Source organism: Oratosquilla oratoria, chromosome 4 (genome assembly GCF_046742065.1).
Source record: "Oratosquilla oratoria isolate Oo_2021 chromosome 4, ASM4674206v1, whole genome shotgun sequence".
In the NCBI taxonomy this organism is placed as follows: Eukaryota; Metazoa; Arthropoda; class Malacostraca; order Stomatopoda; family Squillidae; genus Oratosquilla; species Oratosquilla oratoria.
In genome coordinates, this window is record NC_134780.1 from 81763670 (window position 1) to 81783309 (window position 19640).

Sequence of the window (19640 nt, forward strand, 5' to 3'; positions counted from 1 at the left end):
TGAGGAGGAAGAAAATGGCAGTGGAAGAAGTGGCGCAAAGTAGTAACTACTGCATGTATCATTATGGTGAGCCAGTATGAATACAAATCTCAGGGTGCAAAGAGAACAACTTTACCTGCGCGGGCTACCGGCACCAACTAGCGCCAAACATTAAACCATATAAACTGTTGTTGGGGTACACAAAAGAAGTGGGTTCCAGTATTATAGAGGCTTCATGTTTCTGTGCACTCAATGTTAGGAGTAGTCCTCACTCTCGGTCCTCCCATCCTCACCTCCTTTCTAACCGTCCCACGACCTTACTGACCCACGAGTGGTCCCCATGGGACACACTCGCGCCCCTCCCCCAGCCGCGTGACTCGGCCCCGAATTCCCTTGGGGCCCACAGGTGGAACAAATCCTCCTCGAGGAAACATGTACAGCACCAGCATCGGCCAGGGATGACTAACCTGCATCTCGGCCAGCCACGTGATGAACACTGGATTCAGTGAGGAACGCATAACTTTTATCGTCCTGAGTCACCAGCGTCAGAACGATTTGCCTCCGACTTCCCATGCATCACACTTGACCTTACGCCAATTAGGAACACGGGTACCTGTCCGTATATATAAAGGTTGAACGGACGCCGAAGATTCAGATCGCCTTGGAGCATCATATGTGAGCCTGGCTCGTTGCTCCTTGTTTTCTCATCTCCCCCCCCCCCTTCCTCACAAGCAGACTAAGTTGGGACACGAATTGAAACATTCGTCACCTCCCTCTCCGTCTCGTCCCATCCCCCTTTTCTCGCATTTAGCGCAAGTCCTATCATAACACTGGCGCCCAACATTCATTGCTAAATAAAACCAACTCTTCATCAGAGATAGCCACAACCAGCCTAATATTGGCTGCCCAACGTGGGGAAGACTACCAGCCTAACACTTACCTTTGTTTATAAGGATTAATTCTTGGCGCCGGTCAGCGCCGGAAGCCCATGCGGATATTTATCTTTTAATGTGTGCTGATCCTGCGACGCAGGTTTTAGCAGTCTTATTACCTGCCAGTAATACCGAAGTTGTGCCAACCAGGTAAAGTCGGACTCGGACGTAACCTTGTTCTTGATAATCTCGTCCTTGAGAACGTCTCGCGAGTGCACGTCCAAGACAACTAGAGCTCCTGGAAGGTACCCAAATTAGGGAACTATATACACTGTATATTTTTTCTAATTTTGTTTTGTGTATCTTTCCCTTAACCTCTGTGTGTATTTGTGTGTGTGTGTGTGTATTTGTTTATGTGTCTCAACTAGGAAATATTCAGCATAATAGATCAACACATAGAACATATAATTTCCAACAATTTTCAAAATATGCTATACCTAGAGTAATCCTGTTTTGTTTGGACAGTTGCCCTCGAACAAGCCCGACGACTTTCTCGATTTGCTCGTTGCAGAGTTCGAAGTACTTCTCGAGTGCCCCGATGCCCTCTCTTGGGAAGGAGGAAAAGTGCCCTTTTAGTTTTCAGGGATCTGAAGTGGTTCTTTAGGTTGAAACCGAAACTTTCAAAGAAAGGGATTAATGTGTAGGCCATAGGAATTTAGTTGTGTTAGTTTTGGTTAATAACCCGTTAAAGGCCAGAGCTCCCATAAGCTGAATAGAATAGTCTGGCCTAGCAAGAACAAAATAATTAACGGGACACCTCCGGTCTTATGACATAATGAAATGTAACAACATTAGTGGCAGCTCAGCGCTGATGGTGATTTTGTAATATCCCAAGGATGTTTAAATCAGAGATTGGTTTCGATTATGCTTCATACGAAACGGACCCACATTAAACTCCATCAACAACCAGTGACTTCCGCATGTATTTGAAATCCAAGCACAAAAGGTAAAGGTGATGGAAGTTTCTGAGTTTTAGTGATTTGCAAAAGAGAGAAGTATCTGATGTTGATAAATTGTTTTATACGGGAAAATCTCGTAACTGTAAAATCGTATAGGAAAAAGGCCACCCACATACCCCATAGCTTTAGATACAAAGGCCGTCCAGTAGGTTTGTGAAACACAAAGGACTGCTTGGCCAGGCCACTCCAGGGTCCAATTCTCTCTGTTCTCATTGCTGTAGGCTTCCATGCAATCCTTCACCACCTAGAGAAGCCACAGAAATATTATTAGTAAGAATATATTCTATATATAGATGTAATATATATATATAATTATATATATATATATATATATATATATATATATATATATATATATATATATATATATAGTAGCCAAATAACCCGCGCGTTGCTGCGAGTTCGTGAATAATCCTTAACGTAACCATACCCCACCTAACTTTAACCCTTAACCCTAACCAAAATATTTTTAAATGAAATATAGCTTTAAACACTCCCCCTCCCAGGTGTGCGCGCCCCCCCCCACCCCCGAAGGTTGGGAAACCCTAGTTTGAAAATACATGCATCCACAAACACAAATATTATATGTACACATTCTTTTGCCTGTGTGTGTATGTGTATTGACAATGTCTACAGCTGAAAGGTGAAGAAATGTATCTCGTTTATTTATCTTCAGAATATATATTGTTATATGGGGTTTATATGCAAAAACCTAGGAGGAGTTTGTGAATATTTCCGTCCGCACTTAAAAATAACCATTGTTTCAACATTTGGTAAAATTATATAATCATTTTACATTTACATGCTTTCTTCTTACAAAAGCTATCATGGTTTGTGGCAACATTAATTTCACAAATATAAATAATATTTATGGACACATACAATGGTTTGTCGAATCATATTAATTCTTATGTCACACAAAAAAAACGCGAATTAAGGGGACACTACAGTAGTGGCATGCTACCGCACCATAAACCACCTAACTTTAACTTTTTTTTTATGAAATATAGTTATCCAAGTACCTGGAGTGATGGGGTATAAGAATATATATGGTTATGGGGGTCTATCTCCAAAACTCTAGGAGTTTTTGAACAAACAGACAGAGGCTACTACTTTATTGCAGTATATATATATATATATATATATATATATATATATATATATATATATCTGTATTTTCCTTTCCTCTTTTTTGCACCCTTAGGCTTGATGAAATTGAGACTGGAACCAGTGATGGAAACGGGTTTTGGAAGTAGGAATTCGCTAAGGTTGTGTCCAGGATTTATATTCGGAAATCATAATGAATATTTTTCATTGGGACAAAGATTGAGCATACAGAAATGACTTTAAAATGTAAGTACTAGACTTTCCAGCATATAAGACGCATGGCCACATAAGAGGCACCTATTTTAGCACAGAATATTTAGGGGAAAACATTTATATGGAATACAGGAGCAGTCGGCAGCATAACTTTGAGAAGGTCGATTCGTCATTAGATATTGACAGTAAAAACAAATGATAACTACATATGATGAGTAAATACACATAATAGACTAATGGGACAGATATTATTTATCTGAAAAATTGACCTGAGGGACAGCCATGCTTCGTTTATATTATAAATCTGACATGGTAGGAATCCAGGTGTGTAATGGCCTTACCTGATTAAGTCATGAAGATGGGATATCAAAATGTTCAACTCATTCGCAAGATGGGCTAAACATTACGGAATCATATTCTTTTTATTAATTTCCATTAAAACTTGTTACTTTATTAAATGCATCACGTCTTTTTGAGGAAAATTAATGTGAATTAATTTACGCCAGCGGGCTTTCATTTAATGGATGTCGTTTTCAATATGGAAATTGGAAATATCTATTTGGAGACAAGTTGTGATTAAAGGAATATCTTTTAAAAATGACGCAAATCCTTCATGATGTCAACACTATCCCTCAGAGATTGATTAGCCGACATTTCCTATACGTCGGCAGTGCACCCTATAGACTAACCAAGAATTTGAGTGCATGTCACCTTCTTTATACTGTCCTTCACAGAAGCCTCAAGTTGCACGAGCCATTTCTCCACTTGGCCTCTTGCACGGGAGGTGCTGATGATCTGGGTCAACGTGATCAGCTCGCCCTCGCTTGACTTGATGGCCACCACCTCGAGGTCCTCGCCAAACTCAAGCGAGTTGACGCCTTCGAAACATTTCTTCAGATGCGGTTGAACCCTAGGGAAGAATTGTTCTTAGCTTGGACAAAGTTAGATTTTTGTGTCGTCAGTAAGGATGAAAAGCTAGTCATGTAGGGCGTTCTTTCTTAGTCGGATAGCATATAATATATCGTAGGAATATATGATACATTTTGATAACTTGATTTGCGGGAAGGGGCAAGTTGAATAAACCTCAATGGGAGCAGTGCTACTCAAATATGTAAATTCCAAATAGTTTTGAACTAGTATATAAACTTTTGATCACTGTGATGTACTTTTTATATTTTATTATATCTTACAAATGGAAAGGGTTAAGCATAAGAAATTTCCGAACCTGCTTGGATCTTTGGTTTCAGACAAGATCTCCAGAAGCTCCTCGTTCGAGAGGAAGAAGAACCTCGGGAAGTAGAGCCGCTTCTTTTCCAGGTACTCATTAAGACCCCTCTGGATCAGTTCGAGGAGCTCCGAAGACTTCCGGAGCCGCTCAAGGATCTTGTCAACGTCCAGTATACTGAGAACCCGTGTGTTCTGGCGGACACTCTTCATGATGTCTTTCCAAGTCTTGTCCACAGTGTTAAATCTGAAATGCTTACGAAGATTATGAATTTGAAACAACTGAGAGGATGAAAGAGTTAATTCAGATAGCTGAAAAAGCAGCTAGATCACATTTTAGTGACCTGTTACGGACCAGAAATTAAAGAAAAAAAAATATATATATATTGGTTTGGCATAAACCAGAAAAAACTCTTCCAGTGAGCAGTAAAGAATAGTAGTAGTAGTTGGGTTGCCTCCATCATCAAAAAGGTAAGACATTGTGTCAGCGGAAGGAATCAATCGCTCTAAAAAAATCCCGCCAGAAATCCTCCCCTTCCGATATTTTAAGTACATTGGGTGTGTACTAATCCCGTGTACTACTGGAGTCCAGTCACGTGTCTTCAAGACATGTGTGGCTCTGTGTGAGGCAGCCTGGTAGTGTGGGCATGTACGAGTATTGACTTTTGTGTTGTCTATCCTGTGTTGGTAGATCCTTAATGTTGTGTGACGGCATCAGCAAAGTCTGCTTAGGTGTATTCTCTCCGATCTGTTTAGATGACCTCTGACTGGCACATGGGTGGTGGAGGGTGACTAAGGATCCTGGTAGACTAGTTAGAGTTCTATATGTGATTAACACACTGTTAGATGTTGGTCATATGTGCTCTTGTTGATAAAATAACATTTTGCTGCCTTTAGTAACAAAAGTTAGCAAACATTGAAGTATTCACTGTGTGTATATTTTTTGGTGGCACGCGATCAGATGTACGTATACATGTGAGTGTAAGATAGAAACAAGTGATACTATCAGTTATCACCTTCGTCCCTCTTCTGGCATCTGTGCCATAATGTCTGGCGATCCGAAGATGGGTTCCAGGTAGGTCCAGGTGGCCTGGACTCGTAGCCACTCGTCCAGCACTTCTTGAAGCTGGCTCAGCATTGCCTCCCACGCCACCTGAGTAAAAATTTAAGGGTTACTATCGATATGGTAATCTGACACTCATAAGAACACAAGGAATTTGACGAGTTGTGCGTCACCTAATGACCTTTTCATGCGTGTTATACAATTACATTTACGTATGTGATTACAAATGTCATGTAGAATCAGAAGAATTCTTATTGATAGCTCAGGCGTATGATTATAAAAATTATATGATACAAATGAATATTGCTCCCTAATATTTTATCTTAAACTTGTAAAAATCATTGTTTATACTCTATTTCAACGTATTTTATCATATCAATTCTTTTGTGGATGATTAAGTAGTTATTTCCTACTCACCGAACTTCAGCATATAATCTATGCTCATGCTTCGTGCTCCTGTCCTCCATATGTTATAACAGTTAATGTAGTCCTTTATTACTGTGCTTGCTTTATACAAGCACACAATATTTCTAATTACTTGGGGACTAAACTAGCGTCAGTGACTGGTTTCTATGGGTCTCCTGTAGAACTGGGGGAACGTATTGATTGATTAATGTACTTACCACCTCGACTTCAATGGGTTTAATAAATGGCGAAGACCTCATGGACTGTGTCTTAACGATGTGGTCGTCAAGGAGGAACTGAATGTCCTCGACAGCCGAGAGCACCCATGTGTCCGTCTCCCGATGGGGACGCAGTTGTAGCTCCATGTCAGACCACTCGCCCTGGGGACAACACTTAATGTCATTCTTGTCTTCATGGTTGTGATAAGGATTATAATGGTTATAATCATCTCGTATGTCCCATATCAAAGGATTTATTAGGTTACAATTGTTTTGTAGACCTTACTTATCTATTCTGAATTTTGGTTCAGGAACAAATTGTATTGGCATTGAAATCACTTGTAGTATGTTATTTATACATTTGTAGGTAAAGAAGATATACACTCATGAGCTAAATCTGGTATACAGTGTGCACTTGTGTCCATGCGTGTCTATATATCGATAGCCTCGGAGCATAATTAGCTTAGCCGCATTAAATGCAGCTTTCTGTGAATCGGAAACGATGTGGAATATAATTTTTCCATAATTCCTGTGGTGGGTGTTCATAAAGATGTGAACTTCTCTCCTGTAAAGTTTGGTGACGGATCTCCATTATTTAGATACGCTAATCAACGGATAAGTAAGCTAAGACAATTCTGCCACTATTGCTAAGCTAAGGCCGCTGACGAATCATCGGAGCATAACTGTCGTAGCGATACTTAGACTCTCGGCGGGTTTACTATATCTACAAGTTACCGGACAATGTGGCGATATTTTCATTTCTTCTTGTTATTCAATCGGTGACTTGTGTCCCATTGTGCCCGAGCTGGATTCCGAAGGGTAATTATGCTCCGAGGCTATCGAATATATTCACTTCCGTGTTTGTAAAAAAAATTACTTGCCTTCATTTTCTCGAGGTTTCTTTCGAAAACGTGTTCCTTTGAAGCTGCCTCAGATATCGTCTCAAACTTGGACAGGTACTCCTCCAAGTTTGAGTCGATCAAACGCTGCATGGTCGTTGTAGCATCAGCACTAGAATAAGAACAGCCCTCGCGAGTTCATGATACTAATTTTCCTGAACATTTTCTAGATTTTGAATAAGATGTTCAATAACTTTGGAGAAAAGAAATTCAAGTGAAAGTAATAAGTATAACAATCAGGCCAAAGTTTCCCCACTAGTGAACTATTTACCAAGTTGTCAGTCTTACTCTCCAAGGGCTTTCAGTCTACACTGATATACATTTTACAAATTCACCCGTTACTTTAGGGACGACAATTGACCGTTGTCAGGACTTACCGAAGTGGATACCCTACGACTTCACTGATCTTCTCCCAGTGACGTTCCTTGAGTCCGGGGTTGCCCAGAGTCTGGACGAGGGGTAAGTGTTCCCGGAACTGTTCGATGCGTTGACGGACCTGATGGGGTTATTGGCATTGATATTTTATTGTGTGGTAACAATAATGGCCACATTCATGACTTGTGGAGGTAGCATGTTGTCATTCTACTTCATTCCGGCGCATAGGCTACTGACGCGCCCGACCAAAACTGATTGACAATCGTTCCAGAAAATTATGATAGCATAGTTTCTGGTCATCAATGTCGTGATCAACTACCAGTCGCTATAAGACGACTGGCAGTAAGCCTATCCAGTGACGCAATGTTCCTTAACTAAAGTCATAATCTCCAGCCAGCTACTACGAGACAATTGGATGTATTCAGATCCACTAACGCAGTGGTTACTGACCAGTGTTATGATCTTCCAAATGCTACAAGACAACTGGCTCTAATCATATGGCCAGGATGGTCTAGGAATATGTATTTAAATCATGACACGGCCTCCATAGTTCAAACAATTACTAATTGCAATAGGTATAGGATGATCTCAGCCATTACAATCTGAAGAAAAATTGGTAAGTCACAGAGAAAAGTAATGTTCTAATTCATGTAACGGATATTTGTGTTTACACCTTACATGACATTTTTCTAATTTTAGGACATATGTCATATTCAGAGAAGCGGATTTCTTACAGTTTTCGTATATCTATCTATTTGCTTATTCATTTTAAGTTTTAGAATTATGATACAATATTGTGTATACAAACCGCAATAACGACGTTCTTGGCAGCAGGAACGTCTGCGAAAGTTTTCTCGAGTTTGTAGACGGTTCTCCATGTAGCGGCCACGTCCTGCGCGATCATATCCGGGTCGTGAGTGCCTACGGGAGAATGCAACCATTCCTGCAGGCGGTCCGACCAGTCCACGCCCGTCTCATACAGCCGCAGGAAAGGCGCCAACCGGTCAGACACCTGATACGAATATGAACAAATAAGATAGGGAACCACTATGAGTATACGTATTTATCTTATTGTAGAACATAACTTCAAACTTTCTCTTTCCATCCCTTTTAATAACCTGTCACGATTGGTGATGCACCTAAATAATGGCAATAACCAAGCGTTATTCTTTTATTTTAAAGAGCGAAAAACAAAAAGCAGAAATATGCAGACCTGTAGATTACACACGATCAAAGGAAAAGGGGTGAAACATGTATCTGAGGTGCAAGATGTGAAACAGCATTTAGAAAACGCTTTTTTTTATACACCGTTTGTAGACCGCTTTTACTACTACCCTCTTCATCTCTCAGACCCCGCATCCTAACAACGCATTACCTGCTTTAGAAAAGCCCAATCCCATACTTTCACCTTCATATTCACTAACCCCACAGCACCAGTATCCATATTACTAAGTCCCACATTTTTTTTATACCGCAGCCCTCACCTGCTTCCTGACTGGGTAGTGGGTTGTGTTCCAGGCCAGGGCCTCTTCCTCTTTGTTGATCTGGTCGATGTAATTGGCGGCGTTATCGAGGCGCGTATGTAGACTCCTGGCCCTCCGCAGGTACTCATGGATCTGAGCCACGTCACCGTAGATCTGGAACTCCTCCAGTTGTCCCACGTACTCGTTCAGTTCTTCTTGAAACTTTTCACGGCGGTCCTAAGGTTGGGGAGATTATTAATCTCTTTAGGGGAAGAGAAGATACTCGATTCGATGTAGTGTTCATGATAACACCAGCTGTAACTAACACTGTAGAGAAAGCGAGCTTTATCAACGAGAGAATTATTGCTGTTGCCATCGTGCTGGATTTGGGGTGGAGATGTCCCCAAATACAAACCTACGCACCACAAGGAAGGCCGGTTTTAGAATGCAGTGATTGGTGGACTGCCTAAAAATTATTATATGCTAGTTAATTAAATGCCATATTGGCCTAGACAGGATGAGAATGGAGAACATTGATGGCATCGAACTTTGGGTCGTACTCACCTTAAGGTTGGCCTCGTACTCGGCCCTCTTGTCGGTGATGATTTGGAGGTGGAGCCTGAAGACCTCCGGCAAGCGGATGAACCATGTAAGAGGTTGCACTGCATCGCCGCATTCCTCAGAGCTCAAGGCCATGTTCTCCGTCAGGAACTGTAGTGACGGTAAGCAAAAAGGGAAGGGATGAGAATACATAGACGTATATACACTGAGGCCTTATTCCCCATTATGAGGGAGGGTGGCTTAGTCATTGTGGGGAGTAGTGAAGGAATGATGGATACAGGAAAAAGGATATTAAATGACATTCAAAGTGAATAAAGAATGAAAAATGGCGGGAGGGAGAGTGACAAGAAGTGAATTGAGGGAGAAAATAGTGTATATTGTGAAAGTGAAAATCTCAAGCCCTATGTTCATTGCCACCTTTGTTTTTGATGGGATGGGAGACAAGGCGAAACTTAATCGAAGTGTCGAGGTGGGATCAGTCAATCCGTCCATGCCCCTGCGGGGCTGGCTGTCCTGATCAGTTCACACATAAATTTAGGTGGCGTCCACGCTTGCTGCTGTTTGGATTGGCTGTTCCACCTATGTGCAGTTGCGACGCTAAAAGACACTCTTTATGCCTCCCACCCACTTTCTCCTTACCTCCAATTGCTTATGGAGTCTCCACACCTGATCCTCGAGCTCGTGAACCTGGTGCTCCATAATCTTCTCCATGTAGGCCTTGTGTGCCATCAGCTCGAGGGTGTCTCCTGGGGTGCTGAGCGCACGCTCCGTGATCTCACGCAGTTCGTCGCAGAGTCTGTGGGAGAAGAAAAAGCAAGAGGTTCATGTGTCACTTGAGGTTACCTCACTTGTACTCTGTATATGAATGGTGTTATAGGATCTATTTTGAAAGAGTAGACCTAACTTATGTGTCGTAATCACTTTTAACCTGGCAAGGTGTCTGTGATGCCATCCACCAAGCTCTATGTTGGTATGGGGACATATTTTAACTACCAATTCCACGCAGGGAACTATAGATTCATTGTGAAGTGCTACGTAACAGTAGCGATTCTCACATATCGATACTTATATTATGTGTAATGGTTCCCACTTGTCAATATCGTTGATACAATGAATATTTAGTAAACACTCTGAAACTGTTAGATACTCGTAAGTTCGATAGGGTGCTGTGAAACTAAGGCCGGGTCCACATTGAGCCTCGTGCAGCGCTGCATGAGGCAGTTGTGTATGTTAAAGACAGATTGAACATTTTTAGAAACTCTGCCATGGGATTCGAACCCTGACCCGTGTGTCCATAATCACGAGGTCAAGACGCTAGCAACCATGCTTTTGAACCATCACACGTAGCATAGTTAGCGTCTTGACCTCGTGATTATGGACGCACGGGTCAGGGTTCGAATCCCATGGCAGAGTTTCTAAAAATGAGGCAGTTGGCAGTGTTGAGTGTAGCGTCAAATGTACACACTAACAACACTTACACTGTAAGTGCTGTTAGAGAGTGTGGACACACTGCGCTCCACTCAACATTGCCAACTGCGTCATGCAGCGCTGCACGAGGCTCAGTGGGGACCCGGCTTAAGACCAAGACGAAAATGAAAATAAATTTTGTGCTGAACATTGTCATTTTGAGCAGTGGAAACGTCCGAAGAGGAGAGATTTGAAATGGGACACACTGAGAGAAAGACTGTTTTTCATAACTTCATCTTCTGTCGTGGTATCTTTGGATAAAATTAACTTAAGTAACCAAGTATACGCTAAGGGTGCACTCGGTACTTATATTCAGATATCTCATCTCTAGTACATATGTTGAAAACACACACACACACAAACACACACACACACACAAACACACACACACACACGCACAAATATATATATATATATATATATATATATATATATATATAAACAGTATGTATATGCAATATCACCACAGGAGAAGAGAAACTTGTAGACAGTAAGTACTTTCGTGTATTAACATCTTTAGACCTTTATCTGATGTAAATACACGAAAATACTGTCTACAAGTTCCTCTTCTCCTGCGGTGATACTGCATAATTTGTTTCATGGTGATGTGAAAATCCAGCATACACACACACACATCATATATATATATATATATATATATATATATATACATACATACATATAAAACAATAAAATGTAATAGACGCAAGGTATACGCTGCTCCCTAGTGCACTACTCTGTCCTTCAGTGAGGGCATCAGTACTCACGCGCTGGCATCGGAGCAGTACCGGGCATGCATAGCCAAGAGGAGGTCGCGGCGGATGTTGGTCACGCGCCCTACAAGGGCGTTGATCAGCTGGTCGCAGTGCAGTTGGTATGGGCCCAATTGCACCACCTGGGGAGAGGTAACAAATCAAAGGATTATAGAGGCACATTTTCAAGTAATACGTGAATATTCTTCAGTAAATAATGTGTTCATATGCAGGATTGAAAAGGAATAATGGGGCATAGAGAGAAATAGTAAAAATGGTAACAGTAGAACGGGTGCGCTGGTACACGACAGGAGTGGAGGATATACGTGGAGACGAAGGAAGTGGTGTAGGAAGGGAGACGGAAAGGGGGATGGAGTGTGCGAAAGAGTAGGGGATAAGGTAGGAAATGGATGTGAAATCGTAAACGAAAGAAGTGAGTAAAGGAAGCAAGGGAAATAATACCATTCTCTCGTAGTATTTTTGTTTGGGTGAATAAACATTACTATTTCATTTGGATGGCGAACCATCACATGGGGATATCCGGGGTAGATGTAGAATTTTTTTTTACCATTGCATGTACGTGCAGTATACATATGGTTACATATGTATATATATACTCCTGTCACAAAAGGTAGCTTATTACTCCCACGACTATGATGTCAGACAGAATTCCAAGGGAAGGAGAGACCAGAACTAGTCTCCTCGCCACATCGATAATCTATACTACTAGCACCTCATTTAATATACTTGGAGATTCAGTGAGTTATAACACCCGAACTACGGAAGACAACGTTCTCCCTCTTAGGTTCCTGCAAAAGGTCTCCATGGATATGTAGGTGTGTTGCCGAGAGAGAGAGAGAGAGAAAAGAGGCAAGAGTTTGATCCTTTTACCTGCTGCGAAGTGGTGAGAATTGTGGCGAGGAGGTTGGAGTACTCAGCCACCTTGTCCACGTGCTCTTGAAATCCATGTTCTTCGCTGAGGAACGTCTTGATGGATTCCTCCGCCTTGAAAGGAGACAATAATGATGACAATGGAGACATTAATAATGATAAGATGACCACAAAGGATGAATGAATCACTGATGCCGGGAATGTTAGTAAGGGTTAGACCAAGGGACAAGTGGATGGAATAGGTGAATGAAACCACTTGCTGAAGATGTCGAACAAACAAAAATGTGAGCGATAGAGAATATTGTATAGAATAAGATGACTTTTTCCATGGGAAAGGTGCACTTGAGATGAACTGGCAGTTCTACTTTAGAAATGAGGTATAATCTTTACATGACTTAAGTAGAGAGAAATGAAATGAACCAAAGTGATGTGAGTGAAAAGGGTAAGGATACTCCATTCCCATGTCCAGCCGCTTCTCGATGAGGGAAACGGCTGATTGGATATAGTAAGATGACACTGATTTGGACAGGTAGCGAAAAGAGTCGAATGAGTGGTATATAGAAAAGAATGAAAATAATTCTTGAAATGGAGTAAAGTTGGCAAACATGAAACTCTTAACTCAAAACACTCCCGTACCTGATCAACTTTGCGACGTAAATTATATTTTCATTAACCCCTTTTACTAGAGTAACGTCTTCTGTATATTATATATTGGCTGATCCCAGCTGATTTTATCCATCGAAAAGACAGACTTGGTGCAAAATGTTATCTTGATCAATCTAAGCTTCATTTTGTCTATGAAGACTTGCACTTTCCTAAGTTTGATTTCTGTTTCCTAAATATAGGCCAACCATGGTTTTAGGAATCAGAATAATGCCTAAACGAAGTCAGGTGCTTCCGTTAGTACATACTATGTATATATGTATATATATATATATATATATATATATATATATATATATATATAGAATATGTATAATGTACTGTGTATAATCCCAGACTCCTCATGATATATTGCATTCTCCTCAACTAACCCTTTTAACCACCAAGTCTTCATGCCTCCTGTTTTGTGTGAGTTCTTATCTCCCTTGATGAATCCTTCCTGTTGCCCCTCATCTACACCTCTCCCTTTTTCTTCAATCCACAGCCACATTACCTGTCCGCTGACGAGATCGGCGTATTGGTGGTAGTGGGTCGAATGTCGTCGAGGCAGGACATTCGACGCTCGAAGTTCCTTTTGCACCTGGGATCGAAGTCGCTTCACCACCTCTTCGACCACCACGGGCTGGGTGAGTGTTCGTAAACAGGAGAAGGTGATAGGAAATTGTATATGCGAAGTAATAATAATAAATGGTAGTAATAATAATATTATAATAATAATAATGATAATAGTAATAATGATGTAATGATAATATCAGTAGTAACAGTAATGTCTCAAATTCCACTGAGTGGAACCCGTGGCTTGCAACGGTCCTAAGGCTATCCAATAGATTCCTCTAGGAAGAAACGTTGGACTGTGGTTTGTGTTGTATCAGTGTGGAGGAATTTTCGTAGAAGGGGAGAAGTCACTGGTTGCCACATTTCCTTGTGTGAAAAGGTGGAGGAAGTACAATTGAAGTTGAGAGAAAGAAATATTAGGCCTAGTTCGGACACCGACTGTCATCCCCTAGGGGTTGTACCTTTAGGTAAAGGCGTGAGTGTCAACCAATATCGTTGGTTGTGAGATCGTCCGCCGCTGATTCCAATGATAAAAATTTCAACCTTTTCATTACGAAGGGTTTTTTCCACAACTGAATAAGATCGCCTGGCTGAAGCTGGGACGGATGCGAAAGTCATCAAACGCAGCGAAATAGTTAGATTTTCTTGGGATTATGCATAAACAAAATGGGGCCAAAAATGTTTGAGATGGAAAGTAGATAAGGTGATTTTTTTTTTTTTTTTTTTTTTTTTAAGTATCCAAGTAGTTTCACGGAGTATAAAACAATTTTACTCTAAGACACTATGTATAAATATATATATATATATATATATATATATATATATATATATATATATATACACACACACAACACTGAATGGGTCGCAGTGAGCAGATATACATTTTTATCAACCACAATTCACTTTAATTCTAAGCCATCAATATCGAGACACTCGAGGATGCCAACATACAGAAATTGAAACGTGGTACAGCCAAGGACTCGAGCCTGCGCTAGCTCGTGACAAGTGATAGATACTTAACCGATTGTGCCATCAAAAGTACTAGTGCATGGTCTTTGGCTGTACCACGTTTCAATTTCTTCATGTTGGCCTCCTCGAGTCTCGATGTTGAGGGCTTAGAATTAAAGTGAATTATGGCTGATAAAAATGTATATATATATATATATATGTATGTATGTATGTATGTATATATGTGTGTGTGTATGTATATCAGGGTTGGGTCCAAGTACTTGTACTTGGTACTTGGATTTAAGTGCAGATTTTCATGCACTTATACATGTAGTTAGACCTAGTACTTGAAAAATAACAAGTACATTCAAGTACAAATAAGTACATTGTATTTAATCAAAACATATATTGTATATAGATTCTAGCGAACTTTGTGAAGATACTATTGGGTAAATGCACTTATCTGTTATTTCTAGTAATGAAATTATCGGGTATATTATTAATATAGAACAAAGGACAATTTTTAATTCCCTGATATTTACCTATATGGATAGTCTTGCATTTGCAGCATAGGGAATATTAATTATTCAAGCTATTCATAAAGTATATGTTCTCGTTTTGCAAATCTGATAAAAGCAGTGCTGTGCTAAAATATAGGTAAAATTTCCATTTACTTTTCTTGTTAACAGTACTCATCAATGCGTATATAAGAAAACTACTTTCGTTCTTTTAGAAACTGTGACGGGATTTTTTTTTTTTTTTTTTTTTTTTTTTTTTTACAATATCATGTACTTGGACTTAAGTACATATCAAAATTACTGTACTTGTACTTGAAAAATATCTGGGTACTTGGACTGAAGTATAGTCGCCTGTACTTGGACTCGACCTTAATATATATATATATATATATATATATATATATATATATATATATATATGTATATATATATATATGTATATATATATATATATATATATATATATATATAATGTAATCACGAAGGATCATAATGATGTAAAGTTGTAAGCCATAACAAGGTCTGTTAAATGAACTAATTACATACCCCATGTGCTTCCTTTTCCCTATTATGACTGTATCATTTCTTGTAATTAGTGAAATCACACACACACACACACACACACACACACACACACACACACACACCATCACTTAGTAAATAAACTCACATGTTTAATTTTGCAATAAAATACCCCCAATTACCTGCATATTCCCAGTCCTCCCACTCCATTCAGCGAAGAGCTTCGTTTCCAGTCGTGGAAGAGACATGCACAGGCTTATCATCTTATCGTAGATAGATAGGAGCTCCTCCTCGACCTCCCTGAAGGTCGGCTGGAAGACTACCTCCTTCCCCACCAGGAGGAGGTGGAGGTTGAGCTTCACGGGCCTCGGGTAAGGTCCGTTCTGTGCTGGAGGTGGTTCCGAGGGCTCTGAAGCCTCATGAGGGTTTTCTGAGACTGGTGGAGGTTCGTTCTGGTCCTTTTCGGCATCGGTGGCCGGGGGAAGCTCCTTTGAGTCCGAAGGAGGATTCTCGGTTGTTGCGTCCCCGCCGGTCTCGGCCTTGGAACTGGAAGGGTCCTCCCTGGCTGATCCATCCTGAAGTGATCTTGGAGACTTCGACTTTCGAGCGCTGGTAAGGCGACCTGTTGTACCATATAGGACAACGATAGAAAATGCATATGATAATAACACCATGGAATAATATATTTTTTATCAGAATTGTACAAGGGATAAGCCAATGGGAAATCTCATGCAGTTAGCATTTTTTAAGTTTGTTTATTCATTTACTTGTTATGTCTATTTTATTTTGCAAAAGAATGCGATGGTGTGGGGCATTTTTAGATTCTGTAAATTTCTTAATTTTTTTCTCATATTTTAGACTGTCACACGCACACACACACTTGCGGAAAAAGCCTAGTTGAGGGTCCACGTGCACAAAGCAGTTATGCGACTATATTAGAACGAAGAACTTCTCATACATGATCCACCCTCACCTGACGTAGGCTTGGTGGCCCAGAGTCCTATGGAGGCCGGATCGGCAAGGTTAGGGTGCTCGCCGCAGATGTAGGCGGTGAGGGTGAAGAGGGACAGGAGGCAGAGGGACTGTACGTTGTGGGTCATGATGGTGACGGCGGCGTGACAGAAGGACGCCAGGCGGCTCGGCTGGTTGAACCCCGGCATGTGGTGGGCATGGAACCCCTGCATGGGAATCAAAATTTCCTCTGAGCCAGCGGTTCTTTATATGGAGTGACCCAGCCTCTTTTCCCCCACCTACATACCTACACACACTGTTTCTTAGGATCTACATTTCCAGTGATATGATGTTTTAGGATACCCTTCCTAGCTGTCATTAGCATTTTGGACCTTAGACTTTATCACGTTGTTAGATAATTTTTTAATCGACATGATAAACCATGATGAATGTAATTATTTCTTAGAAAAAAGCGGGGGTGGAAGATCGGTGTGGTACTTAGGAAAGGACGCGAGGAAGACGAAAGATGAAGAACCGCTTCCCTGAGTTGAATGAAATGGTTTGATGTCTGCCTTAACAAAGTTCCGAAAAGACTAAGTCGAGCCACTATTCTTCAATTATGATCGAAAGGTTCCTGGAAACTGAATGAATTCGTCTGGCGCTAGCAGGACCCTTCGAGACATAACCCTGTGAGATGTGACCCCTGTAAGATTTGACCTCTTAAGACATGGGCACCGTGAGATGTGACCAAAGAGATTTTAGACATGGCCCTCATGAGATGTAACCCCATAAAATATGACCTCTTAAGACATAGGCACCGTGAAATTTGACCTTTTAAGACAGGACTTCATGAGATGTAAACCTATATAATATGACCTCATGAAGCTGACCTTGTAGAAAACGGTCTGGACCTTAGTGAACCACTGAGCCAGCGTGTGGCGAGCCTCCTCCAGCTGGGTCTCCACTTCGCTCATGAAGTCCTTGAGTTCGATGCTTTCCCGGTTCTCCATGGCCGCCTGCACTTGCACCAGACGGAGACCGCTGACGAGAAGCAAGTAAGAAGGGGCTGGGAAGGTGTTCTTGTTTCAAAATGTACAAATGCATGCGTCTAAGCACACACACATTTATACACAAAAGTGTGAATGACCACGGGGAAATAAAACAGACGGAAGACCAAATGTTACCATCTATTGAGACATCTTTATGCACCCTGAAGGATATCTTGATAGAAGAAAATGTTTGGCCCTCCTTCTGTTTTATGTCCCATTAGTTATTCGCATATTTTTATATCACGTGTAAATTGTGGTTTGTGTGTAAGTACACATACAATCATAGACCTTGGTTATAAAAATGTACATATATCACAGTATGGTACAGGCATAGATTTGGAACATGAAAATTATAAATACATGCGCATATACACAAACATACCTATAGTCTCGGTACCAGAGGTCGAGTGTGTGCATCATGCACGGGTTCAGGAGGTGTAAATTCCGGCGAATGGTCAGTCTCGACACGCCGAACGAGTCTGACTTGACCCTGGTCTTGGTATCCTGCGAGGAAGCGAAATTAATTTGTAACCTTTTAGAGGCTTCCAGGTTTCTAACAGCAGAATAAAGCCATCTTGAGACTAAGAGAACATAATTACAGTCTGAGTAAGGTGTTCAAAGAGTTAAGAAGAGAGAAAAGTACAATATATATATATGTATGTATGTATGTATGTATATGTGTGTGCGTAGTGTGAAGAACCATTGAAGATTGCTCCAAGACCTCTGGGGGTTTCTGGTGGTCATCGCTAGCTCCTATGTTGCTTTAGGTGCCCATAAATTTTGATCATGGAGGAGTTGTAGTTATTCTTGAAGTCGTTTAGAAAAATTAAGAACAAACCCTTCCTGAACCCCCTTTCTCCTACACACATAGATATTCTTCATTGCTTTCATAGCCAGTCAGTGGTTTATATGAATCACACAACCTACCACAACACGTTTAGTGGGTCGAGTTCGAGGTTTTCCGCTCTCGAGAACAAAGTCAACCGCTACCTTCCGCATCTTCTGTTCGTAGTCCCGCTGGAGCTGTTGAACGAGCTGCTGGCACGTCAGGATCCGAAGTCTGTAAGGAAAAGAGACAGCTGTGATGTGGTTCTTGGGAAATACACGGGGAATTACAAGGGGAAGGAACTCTCCCTCAAATAGCCATCACAATCCCACTCAGTGGAAAATGAAAAACCCTTGTTGGGGCAAAGCCCTGTCAGTTGCGGCAAGTCGCTGGGCATTCTAAGCCGTCGTTGGGTCGCTTCCTCGCCTGGCTAGAACTGTTGAGAACCAACGCAGGAAGCATGTAGCATTGCAGAGGGAAATTTCAAGGGGCAAGACGTCCGTGGTGAAGACCTTAGAGACTACAGAAAGGAACTACGAGGGGCATCTAATTTTCCGTGCTGTTCTTCATCACTACAAAGGGGAACTATTTTAGAAAATACTTGTGTTAAGGATCATTCTCATCACAAAGAAGAATTACTTGGGGTATGATGCCTGTGACTGTTCTTTGGCATTTCGAAGAGAAGCCAAAGTTCGAACAAGGGAAGACCTTCCTCACCTGAGATGTTTTGGTACGAGGTCGAGGATGCAGGAGACCCAGGTCTTCTGAAGGGGGCAGGTCTTCATGGAGAGCCCCCTTTGGATGAAGAAGTGGTACCTTCTGTTGATCTTCTCCTTCGCTGTGTCGCTGGAGACCTTGTCCACTAGCAGGAGCTTCACCAGCGTCTTCCTGAACTCTCTCCGGTTCTCTAGCATCTGGAGGTAGCTGGGTTTCGCCCGGACCTGCCGAAAATGTATATTAGTACTCCTTCAGCTCCCAGTGGGGGACACGTGTAAGACGAATAAAATCGTATTTAAAGTGAACAATGTGCTGTGATGGTTTATTCAAAACTTTTAGCTCGCCAGTACTGAGGGACACGTGTGTTTTTATGTGTGTGCGTG

The 19640-nt window shown here is 41.2% G+C and overlaps 1 protein-coding gene across 1 annotated transcript in view; it reads right to left on the reverse strand.

Moving 5' to 3' along the window:
• LOC143024572 (dynein axonemal heavy chain 7-like) overlaps positions 1–19640 on the reverse strand; it is a 377264-nt gene that overhangs the window by 354004 nt on the left and 3620 nt on the right. Inside the window, exons 4-25 of the mRNA XM_076183383.1 lie at positions 19258–19481; positions 18642–18774; positions 18097–18218; positions 17556–17706; positions 16682–16892; positions 15897–16279; positions 13665–13793; positions 12509–12622; positions 11633–11760; positions 10038–10194; positions 9402–9548; positions 8859–9074; positions 8183–8386; positions 7377–7495; positions 6982–7111; positions 6101–6262; positions 5431–5567; positions 4416–4661; positions 3902–4100; positions 1987–2114; positions 1349–1458; positions 1031–1149 (exon numbers count right to left, since the gene is read on the reverse strand). Of these exons, the coding sequence (XP_076039498.1) occupies positions 1031–1149; positions 1349–1458; positions 1987–2114; positions 3902–4100; positions 4416–4661; positions 5431–5567; positions 6101–6262; positions 6982–7111; positions 7377–7495; positions 8183–8386; positions 8859–9074; positions 9402–9548; positions 10038–10194; positions 11633–11760; positions 12509–12622; positions 13665–13793; positions 15897–16279; positions 16682–16892; positions 17556–17706; positions 18097–18218; positions 18642–18774; positions 19258–19481 (3669 nt within the window). The remainder of the gene's footprint in view (positions 1–1030; positions 1150–1348; positions 1459–1986; positions 2115–3901; positions 4101–4415; positions 4662–5430; positions 5568–6100; positions 6263–6981; positions 7112–7376; positions 7496–8182; positions 8387–8858; positions 9075–9401; positions 9549–10037; positions 10195–11632; positions 11761–12508; positions 12623–13664; positions 13794–15896; positions 16280–16681; positions 16893–17555; positions 17707–18096; positions 18219–18641; positions 18775–19257; positions 19482–19640) is intronic.